We start from the raw sequence: 17326 nt of genomic DNA, 5'->3' as shown, positions 1-17326 counted from the left end.
ATTATTATTATTATTATTTCATGAGACTCACAGCCGGATGTGGAGGTAGAGGGCCGGGGCCGGAGGTGGGGAGGAGGGTGGGTTGAAGAGAGGGGGGCTAGGGTTTTGAGATGTATTACGCGTTGAAAAAGATGTAAAGCCATGAAATGGTGTGAAGGATGATTAGAAGATGAGGATTGAGTTGTCCATGTCAAAAAAAAAAAAAAAAAACTTTTTTAACGAAACCATTTTGCAATTCTTAATGTCAGCACGTGATATGCGTGGCGTAGACAAAAGAGGATCTTTTGTAAATAATCAAATACCCCCTTAATGTTAATGCTTTAAGACTAAGTGTAGTGGTTTTAACTTAAAAAATTAAATTAAAAAAAAAGGTTAGTGATTGGTTAGAGTAGTGGACCCCATCTCATCTTCGACATTCATACTCGTTAAGGGCTTGACGGAGAGGCTCCTGGCGCCCTACGTTGGCAATGGTGTTGGGGTGTAAACGAGTGACATGGCATGATAGTTGACGCCCACTACATATAGTCTAATTTTGTATTCTTCTTTTTTAAGTTATGTCTCGTTTTCTCTAATAACCAAGACTTTTGTAGAGCTTCATTCGCTTTTGGTGAATAAGAAATTGATAACCTTAAGAAAACAAAACAAAGTAATAAACTTACTATTTAATGTGTTTACATCTAAACTTACATACCATCTTACTTTTTTTTAATGTATAACCAAACCCATTGCATAAACATAAGGATATTTATGAAATGATATCAGTGAAGATGTTGCGCATTCCACCCAATATATTCGAACATAAATATGAACATATCATAATTATTATGTATACTAGCATTATGCCCCCGCGTTGCGGAGGGAGTATAAAACCGCGTTAAGTAGCACCCATGCCACACCAATGCTAGCAATTATCAACATTGGGAAAAACTCGTATGAAAAGGAAATAGAAAAACATTGAACGAAAGTAGACGTAATAACATTGAACTACGCACGCGAAACATAAAACATAGAGAACAATAACTAAGTCGATCTAGACAAAAGTTGATAGGCTTTCATATTTGTAACAACGTTAAACAACAAAATAAAATAAAAATAAAAACGTTGAGAAACACACGCGCGTTTCGATGTGTTAACTGGAAAAATTTAGACCGAAACGTAAAACGAAATTTTTTAAAAAGATGAAAGTATAGATGACCAAAGTTGAAAGTAGAACATTGAACCACATACGCACGTTTCGTTGTTTAGACGCATTAACTCACAAAATTTACACTGAAACGTAAAACAAAAATTTGAAAAACATGAAAAGTATATGATACCAAGGTTAAAAAGTGAAAATTGTTGATGTTCAGTTGTAAAAATGTAAAACTATTGGGTTAAAAAGTAAAAGATTAAAATAAAGAAAAAACAAAAGTGAGTACAACTCCTAAAGCCTAGTGTACAAACCATCATGCATACTTATGTTGCTAATTGTATATATATATTATTCTACATCCATGTGGTTGTTTACTTTCTTGTTATTTCATGATGACAAGAGCATCAACATGTTCCTTTATGAAATATTTGTTTAGTGCTTAAAGCCATCATGTGTAATTGTCTTTAGTGTAAAATCGTTTTAAGTGCTTATGAATATATGATACAATGTGATTAATACTAAAGTAAAAATGATAATAAACATGCATGAATTGCGCCATGTTCCAAAATCCATTAGAGTATTTGTGGATTTATGGTGGTGATATGAGCATTATATTACGATTAAAATGATATATAAAACGTCCCACGTTGTTTTCTACCCATTTTATCTACATAAATGATTTAGAATCTTGAAATAGGCATAACTCTAATATTCTTTTTAAAAACTAAGCTATGTAATTTATACAAGGTCGAGAAAACAATCAATGATACACCCCGAAACACCAAAATACATCACCTAAGGGACGTAAGCCAAAGCTACATTAACAAAATTCAAACCGTCTCCAATCTCCTAATTTAGCGTCCTTTTGGATATGGTCTTTATCCATAAAAACGCTAACGATTTTATTTCACCCACCACGTTCCTTAGCATCGTCTACTTCCTTCTATAAGCCACCTCATTTCTTGCCCTCCGTAACTCTAATATGCTATTAGCATGTTATTCACTCATTCTTCACTTTTACATCATCAATATAAGAAATTATATGTAAACAACACAAAAAAAAATATCAGTTTAAAGAAGTTCATGGAGTAATTTCATTATAAAATAATAACAAATAGACTCCATCCGACCCAAATGGCTTAAAACGCCTACAAACTCATAAAATCGGTTGTTGGTACATAAGATTTCACTAGTTCTTAAAACGCACATCTGATAAAACCATATAAACATCTTACAAATCGTTAATCAATTTGTTTGTAAAAATTTATATAACTTATTATAAGAAAACAAATCTTATCTTAAATATATATATATATATAGGGGTGGGATCAAGAGAGAACTCCTTTTAAAGAGAGAACTTGAGAACTCCTATTATCACCATGAGATTTAACACATCAAAGGCTGAAAATAGAGGAAGGGGGGAAAAATGTGAGGCAGGGTTTTTAATGGTCAAGGGTATATTTGGAACTAGAAAAATAAAAAGAAATCAAAACTTTCCCTTCGCTTACACTCTCCCTCTTTCATCTGCAGCCTTCTTCAAACTCCATGAAAACCTAGGGTTTGAGCAATCAGTGACAAAATCAAGCACGAAACAGAGTATCGATAGCAGGTAAACAATCGTACTACTTAATCTCATATGTTACAAGCACCGATTATTCGTACTTCTCATGTATTCCAGAATGATTCGTGCATTTAGAGTCGATTAGGCACATTACAAGTGACGATTAGGTGTATACCGTGTGAAATACGAATGAGTTTGTGTGTGTTGCTTTAAATAAAAAAACAATATGGTGACATCAGTTAATTTTTGTTATTGTTTTGAATAATTAGTCAATTATTACACATATGTAGCATCAAAATTATATATATAAAAAATGAAAGATAATTTGTTACAATAATATTTGCGGGTTTGACATTTCATGTTATTACCTTATTAAGACTTAAAAGAGTATGCCATGTAAATCTGCCTAACCACACCTATAGTTGTGACAGCAAGTGATCGTTAACTTATTCTTGAGCTGCACCCAAAAACAGAACTTGGTGCAAACCTAATAAAACCTTCAATTAGCGAAAACAGTTGAAAATTAATGCGATGAAGTATACATACTGAGCATAGTGTACGATGATGAAAAACAATCGATTCGAAATCCGTAATCACTGATAGCGATATCAAACTAAACATCAACGATTGTTTATGTCACACCCCGACCAAAGGCGGCGGAACATGCCGGGGTGCAACGATTGCTCATAAACGCATGACACTATTTAAAGAGACAATATTTAACAAACTCATTTCATTTCACAACATCGAAAATGTCACATAACCAAATATTCATAAGTCAAATATAACAAAATATAGCAAATCAAATATTGTTCATTTTTGCTAATATCCTAACGGTATTTGTGACGTTTTCTTCACCGAACTCCAAAATCAACCTAGATGCAAACCTGTAACATTTCATAAAATAAATTTTATCAACACAAATGTTGGTGAGCAATTCATAAGTTTGAACAATAGATATATAGTATGAAAAGCCACAAAACTAGTATACAAAACCATAAATAATAGCTATAAACTTGGATAAATAGTTATCGCTAACAAGTTAGCGACACCCAACTATAAGGGGTTGCCAGATAGTTTAGGATTTTATAGTTATCGTTAATTGCATTATGTTAACGACACCTTGCCATGAGGGCTTGCCAAATGGTCTAGGATTTATAGTTCCACCATCCAAAAGCGATAAACACATAGGCAAATAAGCATAGAACACCAAATCGAGCAATTATTCAAGTAAAGTATACAACAACGTTTGTGGTTTAAGACCCAAGTATAAAACATTTAGTTTAGATAAGCTGAAATGTCACCCCCAAAATAAAAGGTAGAAAACGGGGTATGAAGTTACTCACGTTCAAGTATAAAACTTGATCGGTAAAAGATGAATAACCGGATGGATGAAGTTAACGAGCAAGGCCTAAATGACAATAAAATCTTGGATTTAGAATGGTTGTCTTGAAGATCTTTAAATAAAATAATTGTTGCAAAAAGTAAACAATTAAAGTTCAAGGTTTAAAATGTAACTATTTAAGAATTTATAATAACAATCCTTTAAAAATGTAAGTTTGCTCGAAACCGGGTTAAAGTATCTAACCTTAATATTTACTTAACTAATGTTAAGTAATAAGGTGGGAAAAATGCTAAAATGCAAGTTCCTTTGGGACAAAGATACTAAAACGAGTCTTTAACGAGTGTTCGGGTTGTCGGTTCGGGTCTTGACAAATGGTCAAACCCAAAGTCAACTTTCCAACATATTAATTGTTATGAGATAACTAATTAAAATATACTAACACTTTACCAAGTATGTAGATCTATTGTTTAGAACCAACAACGCACGTTAAGCGAGTGTTCGGTTTTGTCGGTCCAAACTATGTGATGAGATCAAGTTGGATCCAACAATTCCAAGTACTTAAAAAAATAATTAAAATCAGTTTGTAAACTATTTTTAAATAAATATACAAGTCTTGATAGCTAAAAACACACTTGTGTGTTTTAAGCGAGTAAAAGTCGGTATAGTTCGGTTTGGTTCGGTCTCCATCTCACAAATAGTTCATAGATGGTTTCTACATGCCCAAATATCATAGAACTTGTATATTGGTTTATAAATGAAGAAAACTTAAATTTTACAACTAAAAAGTTAACTACAAGTCTTTTAAGCAAAAGTTTCGGTTTAGTTCGGTTTCCATCTCCCAACGAGTTCATAGATGGATTCCATATGCTTAATATCAAAGAACTTGTAAAAATGATTTTTGAAACTCAAATCTAGCAATAAACATGTTTAAACAACTATTTTAACAAAACTAGTAAACAAAAGTTCGGTTTCCGGTTTGGACTAGTTTCGGTTAAACCAAGGTTAGTCTTATACGAACCCACACCATGGAACTTGTAAATAAGATGAACAAACAAAAAGGGTTAGAAGTTAGTCATAAGTGATATGTATAATAACTTATGTGTGTGTAAATATATATCAAGAACACGAAGTCCTCCATGAAGCTTTGCCTTATGACATTCGAAACTTAACCAACCGGAGTCGGTGAAGTAACAAATAAAGGAAACAAGGGGTGTGTATTATATATATGTTGTACCACCATATTAAAGAGTTAGTAATGTTAGATGAACAAGTTAGAATTAAAGATAAAACTCAGTTTGACTTAGAAGTCAAACCTTCAAGAACACAATGAAAATAACCTTAAGATCTTTGAATTTGAGAGAGAATTTGGAGTTGTAGCAGAGATTAATGGATGGAAAGGGTGGTGTATATATAGGGTAAGTTGAAATGGTCAAGCATAAAGGGTCTTGCATGAAAATGGGGTGTTTTGGTCACATGTTTACATAAAAATAGCCAAAAAACGAGTTGCTGCAGGTCTGCCTTCGCACTACGCGACCGCCCAGTCGCGCCCCGCAAAGGGGTTTATTTCCATATTTTCAAAAATGGCAGTTTTGGCCCCCGAAGTTCGTTTTAAGTGATTTTTAAGCATTTTAAAGACCGAAATGAATGTTTTCAAGACCCAACAAGTGTAAAACAATATTATAACATAAAATCCATCATTTTTATTATATCAAAGGTTTCGGTTTACAAAACGGGTCGGTTTACATCAATAAAGTTTACAAAACAACTACGAATCGAGACCCGAAATTGACGAATGTCACACTGTGTATTACATTTATGTAGTATGAAAATGACATATTTTAATGCACAGTTTTGTTTTATTGCGGGATTAAGGATTATTTTTAGTACCCAATTATAACTTGACAATGTGTAAGGCTGCTCCAATTTTCAATTAAGTATACTGGGTAGTGTATAAAAACTTGACTTGGGTGCATTTAAATCAGACAAGGGTGCATAAGAGTCTGACAAGATATGGTTGCTACTGCATATAGTTGGTTATAAAGTTTTGCTATTGGCTTGCACAGTTGGTTGACTATCATTGGCTTGGTTCTTCGATGCTAATTCTTGGTAGCTGATGCATGAACAAAGGGCAGTATTGGTTCATGTTTACCTGCTGCAATATATTGCTTTAGTGTGCTAGATGGTTGGCAAATTGATTAATTCTTAATAAATCATCGGGTTATCTTTACAATTGTTGGGTGTGATGACTTGATTTTTAAAAAAGAAAATCATAATCAAGATGAGCTATATTGGTGCATAAGAATGACATGTATGAAGATTGTTTGTGCTATTGTTAAGTTTTATGTTTGTTTTGATAATTACAAGTGTTTGCTTGGAAAAGTTTATTAGTTTGGGTTGTTATTGTATGGATTAAGGATGTTGCTAAAGATGTATAGTTGTGTTTGGTGTTTGTGGTTTGTTAGGTTTGGTATGAGTATTGGATTGTTTTTTTTTATTTTGGTTGGTGCAGATCTTGGGGAAATTTCCTGAATCTCACCAAGCCATTTTTTTGTATTTTCTTTTTAGTTAGTAAAATTTGATGGGGTACGCCCCTTTTACCAATACAATAATATAAAGAATCAAATGTGGGTGTACTTGAAAAGGTTATTAATTAATTAAATTTGTTTTTTCAAAATCCGTGTATAGCAAACAGTTGTGTTTTCAATTGGAAAATTTTGCATATAGGTCGTTGGACCACGATGTGTTTATGTGATATGAAAGTAAATATGAATACTTTTGCACCTGTTATTAATGGTATCAATTGTTTTTTTAAACATGTAGTTGAATATTGCAGTGTAATCCCGTAGTCATACACACCTAAACGTATATGTTACATATTTTATGAATGTATGATGTTTTTGACATATGTAATAAAAACATATAAGGCTGGATATAGGTTGAATCTAATACAAAAAACAAGTCTTTTTCTCTAAGACGAAGATGCATTTAAACCACAAATGAAATATCAAAACGCTAGACTGAAAACAAAGAAATGCTGAAGAATAAGCAAGCAACGTTACACAAAATCATAGTTACTCAAATGAGTCTCAAGTAAAGCACCTAGTTTCGACATATTTTTATCCCAATTCAAAATCAAAGTTATCCCAGAGAAAACACCATTCGTTTCAACACCCAAATCCAACTATCCGGCTGATCCGAAAGCACTACCTGAATAAAGAGATCAAAGCATACATTTAAATACAATTGTCCATCGAGTCAAACAAGTCTCGACTCTAGTCCCACGTCATTTGCAGATTACCCCTCTACCATATCTACCCTTTGTGCCACAACTTCTTTAACATTTTCCAATTCGTATAACGAAGCGGGCCTGATAAAAAATTATTGCACACATGATTAATACACGTGAAACTCATGAGTAAGAAGAAAAACATTAGATAAATTGTTATAATATTCAATTCCATATAGTATCTTATCAATTATGCGTGTTATACACCCAATCGAGCACACAGAGGCTATCATGTTTGACGTGCTCTGTTTTTGTCTTTTTTGTGTATAATCGGTGAAGAAAATTAATTTAAAATGAAAGCTATGAAGGATGAGCATAAAGATCAGTTCATGTATTTTACATGATTTTCAAGTTACGTGTATGTATTGTTGATGTATAACACCTATATGCAGTGTTGATGTATTGCGTATACGCATTGCTAATGTGTTAGATTTTGCATATATAAATGGTGTACTTTACTGCATATTTATGTTATATTGCGTGTATGTAGCGTTAAAAGTTAGGATTATTCATAAACATTTTTTTTATATAACATAATATGTAATAATAACAGTATTACATATATGCAATACTCAATATTACATATATGCAATATTTAATCCTGTATAGGACATATGTAATGCTCATTATTAAACATATATAACAACGTAATACTGTATATTATGATTAATGATATTTCTCTTATTATTACATATATGCAATACTTGTAGCATTACGTATACGTAATACTGTTAGTATTACATATATGAAGTACTCTGTATTACACAATTTTTACCCTTTTGTATTATTCATATATCTTCTAATAATGTATTGACACGTGACTAATCAATTAAACCATCAAATCACATGAATCAAACAAATTATGGTATTTCCTTAAGTAATGGCCGTTTTTAATCAAAACCCCCCAAATTCTGGCCGACTTTGACCTAGAATCACCTAATTCTGGTCGTTTTTGACCTAGAATCCCCAAATTATATAATTACAGAGTCATTATTCCTTGTAGAACGTGCATATAGATCAATATATAACCAGATTAATAGGAAAACGATGAAATTCAGTAACAACACATATGATTAAGGAAGATAAAAGTTTGAATTCCAAAATACCTTAAGATGTCGTGTTTAATTGCCGAAATCAGCGATGAAGAGAAGATTAACCGACTGTATATGCATAACTACGAATGAATAGTGGATTGATATTCAGTATCTTTGATGATTTAGGGTTCTTAGTCTTCAAGTTGTAACGTTTCATGAATTTTTTGGTGTACCGAATCACAATTTGTTGAATTGTTGAGAGAGTTTGTCGTATACAGAAAGGTTGCAATTGTTGTACACGGGAAGCCAAGATGTATTTTGGGATATTTTTACAAAAATAACCCTATAATTAAGGGTTCTCTAGTTCTCTCCCTAACAATGAGTTCTCTCTTGATCCTTTCCCTATATATATATATATATATATATATATATATAGGATGAGTATCATTACAGAACTGTTAAATTATTTAAGAACTTAAAGGAACCTTTGAAAACTAACGTTTTTTCTAAATTTTTTTGTGTGTTAACGTTCTTTGAGAGTAGTTTTATCGTTATGTATATTTATATCTACAATTACAGTTTTGAAAATTAATTTTTATACATATCTAGGATTTGTTTTACACATATGTAAATTTGTTAGTACATAAATTTTACATATATGTAACTTGTGATTAATATATGTAATCAAAATTTTTTATATAAAATATGATAAAACTACTCTTAAATAATGTTAATGTATAAAAAAATTAAAAAATTGTTTGGTTGTTAAGGGTTTCTAAGAGTTCTTAAATGATACCAACCCTATATATATATATATAAGCGCAATCTCCTTACATTATCTCAAGCCACCAGATTGTTTTATTTGTAAATAAAGACTTTTCATGCATTTGACCGATTTCACGTGTATAGGTCTTACCAAACCCAAATAACTCTTAAATGGGTTATAACATCTCATTAAATTAACAATTAATCTCATCAAATATTTTTTATATGAAAATCTTATAAAATATGATAATATAAAAAATTAATATCCGACTTTTTATTAAAAAGCTATTATTTATAATTAAAAAACAATTTTATTAGGGGTGAGCAGAAAACCGGATTAACCGAACCGAAAAAAACTGACGGTTAGTTTTTTAATTTTTTGAAAAACCGATTTTTTGGTTTAGGTTCGGTTATCCATTTTAAAAAACCGAAAAATAGGTAGAAAACTGAACTGAAACCGAAAATTTGGTTTAATTAAAACAACAAAATTACCGTCGGTTAACACTTCGGTTCGGTTTTTCGGTTAGTTCGGTTTTTTCTCACCCCTATTATGGAAGTTGTTTTACATTTTTCGTTTCCAATATTTATATATTTTTTTGGATCTTAATGTTATTTATTGTAAGGAAGTTAATGATATACTTATGGTTTGATGATGAAAACGTTTCACAAATAATTGAGATGTTATAACCTGTTTAAAAGCTATCCATGTTTGATGAGACCCATGACCCGCTTATTTTGTTTACCATAAAATTGTTTTTTAATTATAAATCGTATATTTTTAAAGGATTTTCATATCAAACATTTTATGAGATTATTTTATATAATGAGCTGTTATAACCCGTTTAAGGGTTATATGGGTTTGGTGAGGCTCATACCTGTGAATTCGTGTCAAATGCATAAAAAATCTGCATATAAATAAATTAATCTGGTGGTTTGAGAAAGGTTGAGGAGCAACTACAAAGATTTTGAAGGTCTGTTTATATATTTAAGATTAAGATTTAAGATGAGATTTATAAAACTCTTTTTTTAACAAATTATAAGAAAATCTTGATCAATCAATCAATAAAGAATCATGATTCTATTTCTAAAACATTAAAAGCCACCTTTATGTTGTTATTGTTTTTTCTAGATTTTCTTTAATGGAAACGCACGCATAATAATCTATTTATTTATTTATTATTAGATTTTCTTTACAGTTTATTTATTATTTATTTAAGACAGAATTACAAATTTTGTCCTTTAAAATAAGACGAATTACGGTTCGTGTCCTTTTCTAAGTTTCCTTGCAGGCGGTGTACTTTAAACTTTTTTTTCCTACAAGTTATGTCCTTTACGCTAACTGGGTTAGAAAAACTCTGTTAAATCCCATCACGTGAGAAGCATGTGAGGGTAGTTTTGTCTTTTTGCCTACCCTGCAACTTCTTCTTCTTCTGTTTATGTATCTGTATCTATTAACACACACTTTGATTAACAATCTAGGGTTTCATATCACCACCGCCACCATAGCTCCGCCACCAGCCACCGTCTCCATCTCATCTCAGATTCATCACCACTCTCCCGGCCACCATCACCACCGCCACCACCTGCAAGGCTGCAAGTCTGCAACACCCAACATCACCACCGCTTATCCCCACCAACAAGTGTCACCATCTCTGTGACCACCATTAGATCCGACCACCACTTATCCCGACCACCCTGCAACACCAAACTGCTTAGAACCCACAAACCCAGATCCAACTCGCCGGAGAACCCATAAACCCAGATTCCGGTCAAACTCGCCGGAGAAGACACAAACCCAGATCCATCTTCCAGATCCAACTCGCCGGAGAACCCACAAACCCAGATCCATCTTCACCGCCGCCACCAACCACTCCGGTTTGTGGGTTCTCCGGGAAGATGAATTAGGGTTTTCAACGGGAAGATGAAGATGATGAAATAATAATAATAATAATAAACCTGAGATGAGGATCCAGCGATGAATGCGCGACTGGATTTGATATCCGATTGGAAGCTAACGGCAGAGGTGGTGTTACGTAGGTGCTTGTTATTTCGGTTAGGGTTTGTGTGAGGAGTCAATAGAGCTGCTGTTGTTTTGGGGCAATTGACACTGAAAGAAGCCATTGTTGAAGAATTGCTGCAGTGGGAATGAAATGAAATGAAGGATTATTATTATTATTATTATTATTATAAATAATAATAATAATTGTTAATAGATTAACTATTGAATCTGGGTTTGTGGGTTCTCCGGGAAGATGAATTAGGGTTTTCAACGGGAAGATGAAGATGATGATGGAACCATACGGAGGTGTTTGCGTAGATGGCGGTTGGAGATCGGGTGGTTGTGGTTTTTTGGTGGTGGTGGTGGTGGTGTTCATGGCTGTTGGTGGTGGATGGAAAGGGAGATTAAAGAAACATAGGGAAAGAGGAAGAAGAAGTTGCAGGTACAGGTGAAAAGACAAAAATGCCCTCACATGCGCCTCACGTGAGGGCATTTAACTGAGTTTTTCTAACCCAGTTAGCGTAAAGGACATAACGTGCAAAAAAAAAAGTTTAAAGTACACCGCCTGCAAGGAAACTTAGAAAAGGACACGAACCGTAATTCGTCTTACTTTAAAGGACAAAATTTGTAATTCTGTCTTTATTTAATGGAAACATCGTACTCGGTATATCCACGAATAACAAAGCTAAACTCAAAATAGGGTTTGGTTTATAAACAAACTGCACCTGTTTGTTTTGTTTCATAATATTATTTGCAGACTGATATTATTATTATTATTATCTTCAAACTCCGGCTGTTTATTCCGCCGCCAACAATAACTCCGGCCACCGTATCAGTAATAATAAGATGGGAACAGAGGAGGAAGAGAAGCTATTTGATCTCAACGATTACACCATAATTAAAGAAGGACAAGCTGAGATTTTGATGCATAATAAAAATGAAGTCTTTTACAATAAAACCCAGGTCAAGTTTTTATTTTTATTCATACATTTATGCTGTTTTGGGTCTTTATTGTTCTTTTTTTCTTTAAAGTTTATTGCTTTATAATCAATAATAATTTATGTTTAGAATGATGGTTAGTTTGAGTGAGTAATCTAAGTTTATTGCCTTATTGGGAACAGCATTTATCAAATTCATATAGGTGTTGAATTAGCAGATAGATTAAGATTTAGGAATTAAGGCTATGTGTAGTGGAGGGGCTACAAATTGGGGCGTTTTGCGCCGTGTGGCGCCCAGTCAGCAAGGGTGAGAATTTGTTTTTGGGGTGTAATGGTGTAGGGATTACAAATATGTATATAATAATAATAATATATACATAATAATAATATACATATATATATGTATATATAACACACACACATATGCATACATGCCGGCCCCACCACCTGCAAGTCTTCCCTTCTTCCAGGCGACGAGAAGAACTCGCCCCGCCCCTTTTCGCCCAAAAATCGCCCAGGGGGGCGGTGTTCGCGCCCCTTCGCGCCCAAAATCGCCCAAATTGTAGCCCCATTACACATGGCCTAAGTATAAGTTGTGTGCTCTGCAGGTTAATAATAGAGATGTCTATTGCTGTTCTGCGGACGTTTATATCGAAACGTAAAGAAGAACACGAAGCACTATTGTCTAAAAGAATAAAAAAGGTGTTAAAGGTATCGGAAGATCATGATTCCGGGCCAAGTGATTCTCCTACGCCTAATGGAAAATCTAATGGTGAATGTGAAGACGTGCTCGATAATGAAGAGGCCGAAAAGCTACAAGAGGGTAAAGGCCAGGGAGAGTTAAAACCGCCTATAGTGCTTGAGGTTATTTTTTTTTTAATATATTTCATGTATAAGTTGTTAATTTTTCATTATGGAGGTTGGTTTTAACGTAAGTGTTTTTTTATGAATTATTAGGCTCTGTCTGCTTCAGGGTTAAGGGCTCTAAGATATGCTCGTGAAGTAGAAGGGATCGGGAAGGTTGTGGCGCTCGACAATGATAAAGGTTGGATTAGTGTATAAATGTATATTTGTGCTTTATGTTTTATAATATTGTAGTTGGTGTGAATCTGAATATTGATTAAACATGTTTGTTATGCTTTCTTGTGTAGCATCTGTTGAAGCTTGCAGGAGAAACATTAAATTCAACGGTTCAGTTGCAAGCACAAAGGTGGAATCAAATCTTGCTGACGCTCGAGTATATATGCTTACACATCCAAAGGAATTTGATATGGTATGATTTATGTTATATCTAACATGTTATCTTTATTTTAATCTATGTTACATGATTAACTTATAATCTTGTTGTGTAACCAGAATTTGATGTTTTTCAGGTTGATCTGGATCCATACGGTTCACCATCTGTGTTCCTGGACTCTGCAGTGCAGTCGATTGGTAACGGAGGCATGCTGATGTGTACAGCAACAGATATGGCAGTCCTATGTGGAGGCAATGGAGAAGTCTGCTATTCCAAGTAATTTACATATTATGTTTACTTCACATTTATTTTGAAAACAATACGGACTCATCGTTTGTTGTATTATGAGCTAGATATGGTTCCTACCCCCTGAAAGCAAAATACTGCCACGAAATGGCTTGGAATAAAACTTTGCGGGTCCTCCTTGCATGCATTGAGGTATTCTAATCTTCAACTAGATTTATATTATCATAATCCTTTATTTACTTGAAAAAAATAAAACTTTCACCTTGTACAGAGTCATGCAAATAGATACAAGCGATACATTGTCCCTGTGTTATCCGTTCAAATGGACTTTTATGTACGGGTATTTGTTCGCATATACACGTGAGTACACTTTATCTATCAAGCTATTTGAACACTAAGACATGGGTTTATAACTTCTTGAAATTATGTAATGATTCCAGGTCAGCAGGTGCCATGAAAAACACTCCTCTCAAGCTTTCATATGTTTACCAATGTACTGGTTGTGATTCGTTTCATCTACAGCCACTCGGTAGGACAGTCTCTAAGGTGCGTGCGTGCAAATTATTCCCAAAATATTCATTTAAAAAATGTTTAGAGATCTTATTTCTTGATCATTACATTTTTTTTTCAGAATACGAGTGTGAGATATCTCCCGGGCTTTGGTCCCATTGTTCCCCAAGAGTGTACCGACAGTGGTAAAAAATATAACATGGGTGGGCCTGTTTGGTCGGCTCCTATTCATGATCAAGATTGGGTGACATCAATATTATCAGATGTGAAGTCTATGAAGGCGCGATATCCTGCTTTTGACCGAATTTCTGCTGTCTTGACAACGATTTCAGAGGTAGCACTGGCTACACTTAAACTAAAGACATTTTCGTTATTTGCTTCTTTTATAATTTTGTAAATCATTTAAGTTGTTTTATACATTCAGGAGTTACCGGATGTTCCACTTTTTGTGAGTTTGCACAATCTCTGTGCAACTTTAAAGTGCACTTCACCTTCTGCAGTGGTATTTAGGTCTGCTGTAATTAATGCCGGATACCGTATTTCTGGAACTCACGTGAACCCGTTAGGGTTAAAATCGGATGCTCCTATGGAGGTTATATGGGATATCATGCGATGTTGGGTAAGCTAATTTTTTCATTAATCATGATAAACTTATAATTATAACCCGTGTGATATGTGCATGTGCATGTGCATGTGCATGTGCATGTGCATGTATTAATATAATTATTAGTATTTGTTTATTACTTCATTTAAGTTAATTAGTAATTGGTCTATGAGTTAGTAGTGGGTAGTTTAATATTCTTAGTGGTTAGTTTATTTAGAGTCATATTAAGAAGTAGTGGGTAAGTGGTTTGTATGGCTATTTATAGTTACTTTGTATTTGTTTTTAGCATAAATGAAATATTGAAAATGGTGCTCCAAAAGAGTGTATCTTTCTCATCTAATTCTTGGAACTGTTTGCCTACTACAAAAGGCTAGGGAGATTAACCATCTCGAATCGGTTACTATCACCGTGTTGAATTAAAGTCCGTGCCTTTTTGTTGATTGTAAGGTTAAAAAATATCCTGTGAAACCCCAACCGCCTGAGCATTCTGGAAGTGTGATCTTAGCTAAGGAACCCGTGCTTCAGGTATGTTTCACTTCATTATTAGTCAAATACCATAAATACCCTTTTCAGTATGGGCAAAATTTGATCCGTTTTGAAATGTTTACTAACAGGCTAATTTTGCTCGAGCGGTTGCGTCATTAAGCAAGGCTCAACCAAGAAGGTGGCCCGTTTTCTGCCAAATCCTGAAAGACATTGGGGCCCAAAACTGCGGGCCGGACGGACCATCACTAGTAAACACGCTTCTCTTTTGGGCCCAGAAACAGTGAACGAGAGTCTTAATAATAATAATGAAGAACAAGGGGAAGAGTCTGAAGCAAAACGTAAAAAGACGCAAGATTCTAGTTCAATTTCATGATAACTGGAAACTTTTTATAGACCTGATTTGTTCTGTGTTTGTAGAAAAGATATAAATTAGTTGAAGGGTGGATGTGTTCTGTATGGAAGTTTTGAGGTGGCACACTGTGAAGTCGTTTTTTTTTCTTTTTAGGTTTCTTAATTATTTGAAATCATGTGTATTATTTTGATGGAATTTATGTAAGTAGTTATATTTTTTCCTAACTAGTGAGATGCTTTATTTTCATTAATGTGTTTATTGTAATGTTTCTTGTCCCATATTTTTGTTTGTGGTTTATTTAATTTAATGCCCGAAACTGTATTGACATAATTTTTTTTATAGGGGTTCAAAGTTTTTTAGGTCTGTTATGGTTTGGATCTGGTGGGATCGCATAAAAAAATAAATCAAAGTAAACTTCATATATACAACTAATGATTAAACAATCTAGTTTTTTTAACTTCAAAGTAAACTTCTCACACCTCACCTGTGGTGAGGACCTTACCACCAGAGTCTAGACCACTTGGTCATAGGTAAGCATTAACCTAGTAACTAATGTTATGCTAAACTTCTAGTCCCAAGGATCTTATGTCATACAAATATACAATCGTTTCCTAGTTTTGGAGATGGGTAATCGTCTGAAATGATTAAACGTGTGCATTATCATACATTTTGTGTGAATCCATTTAAAACTAAAACTTTAGCTAAATTGGTCACCCGTGTTTTTCGTATTTTAATCATTATTCGGTGAGGACGTGACGGTGACAAAAAACCCGCATATTATACTTTAATAAAGATAAAAGAGAAAAGCGTATGCGTAACATACAAGATAAAGACAAACACAAAGACGAGCATGTGACTTAACTTTAAATATGCAAATAAAAGTTAAAAGTAGTTTAAATTGAAACCATAATTAATTACACAGTCTATCATCCGAATAATTTAAAATTAATCCGTTAAATTTATAAGCTACCCACTAAGATACCAACTAACCAAACTTAGAAACACCTTTTCTACATGATGCTTCTTGCATTGCTATCACAAACTCTCTAGGGCCATCGAAACCTAACTTGTAGTTGAATGGCATGATGTTCTTCACCACATCTCCATCGTTTGAGGACAGGAACGTAAAATTTGATCCGTTTTGAAATGTTTACTAACAGGCTAATTTTGCTCGAGCGGTTGCGTCATTAAGCAAGGCTCAAGCAAAGAAGGTGGCCCGTTTTCTACCAAATCCTGAAAGACATTGGGGCCCAAAACTGCGGGCCGGACGGACTATCACTAGCAAACACGTGTCTCTTTTGGGCCCAGAAACGGTGAACGAGATCATTAATAATAATAATAATAATAATAATAATAATAATAATGAAGAACAAGGGGAAGAGCCTGAAGCGAAACGTAAGAAGACGCAAGATTGTAGTTCAATTTCATGATAACTGGAAGCTTTTTATAGACCTGATTTTGTTCTGCATTTGTGTGCAGAGTGAATCCAACTAGTAATCTTAGCGGTCAACTACCCTGTTGGAATAAGTTTGTGAAAAAGATATAAATTAGTTGAAGGGTGGATGTGTTCTGTATGGAAGTTTTGAGGGTTGAACAGTGAAGGCTGCTTTTTTTTTTTCATTATTTTTAATTTGGTTTCTTAATTATATGAAATCCTGTTGTATTCTTTTGATGGAATTTATGTAAGTAGTTATATATTTTTCCTAACTATTGTTTGTGTCCCATAGATTATTATCTTTTATCTTATTTTTTTTTATGTTGATTTATTTTGATGTAGGTAGTTTGTTTCTGTGTAATCTGTATAAGGGGTAAAGCCTACTGCATACTACAC

The 17326-nt window shown here is 33.7% G+C and overlaps 1 protein-coding gene across 1 annotated transcript; it reads left to right on the top strand.

Moving 5' to 3' along the window:
* The first annotated feature begins 11809 nt into the window (after positions 1-11809).
* Positions 11810-17077, top strand: LOC143545133 (tRNA (guanine(26)-N(2))-dimethyltransferase 1-like). Its single transcript, XM_077037070.1, has 12 exons — positions 11810-12090; positions 12669-12924; positions 13018-13105; positions 13212-13333; positions 13434-13573; positions 13651-13735; positions 13815-13903; positions 13984-14089; positions 14175-14387; positions 14478-14672; positions 15105-15182; positions 16656-17077. Exons 1-12 carry the CDS (start codon positions 11969-11971, stop codon positions 16923-16925), a joined length of 1764 nt encoding a protein of 587 aa, XP_076893185.1. The 5' UTR covers positions 11810-11968; the 3' UTR covers positions 16926-17077.
* Positions 17078-17326: the final 249 nt, after the last annotated feature.

Source organism: Bidens hawaiensis, unplaced genomic scaffold, assembly GCF_021521415.1.
Source record: "Bidens hawaiensis isolate Kalapana, Puna unplaced genomic scaffold, B.hawaiensis_p1.1 tig00013865_1, whole genome shotgun sequence".
Classification (NCBI taxonomy): Eukaryota; Viridiplantae; Streptophyta; class Magnoliopsida; order Asterales; family Asteraceae; genus Bidens; species Bidens hawaiensis.
Note: the sequence above shows the minus strand (reverse complement) of the source record. Positions and strands in the feature narration are given on the sequence as shown.

Excerpts from the sequence above, each read along its gene's own strand:
- LOC143545133 (XM_077037070.1), top strand. The coding sequence starts at position 11,969 with ATGGGAACAGAGGAGGAAGAGAAGCTATTTGATCTCAACGATTACACC. Across the intron at positions 12,925-13,017 it reads AACCGCCTATAGTGCTTGAG|GCTCTGTCTGCTTCAGGGTT; the intron begins GTTATTTTTTTT and ends ATGAATTATTAG. Across the intron at positions 15,183-16,655 it reads CTAAGGAACCCGTGCTTCAG|GCTAATTTTGCTCGAGCGGT; the intron begins GTATGTTTCACT and ends GTTTACTAACAG.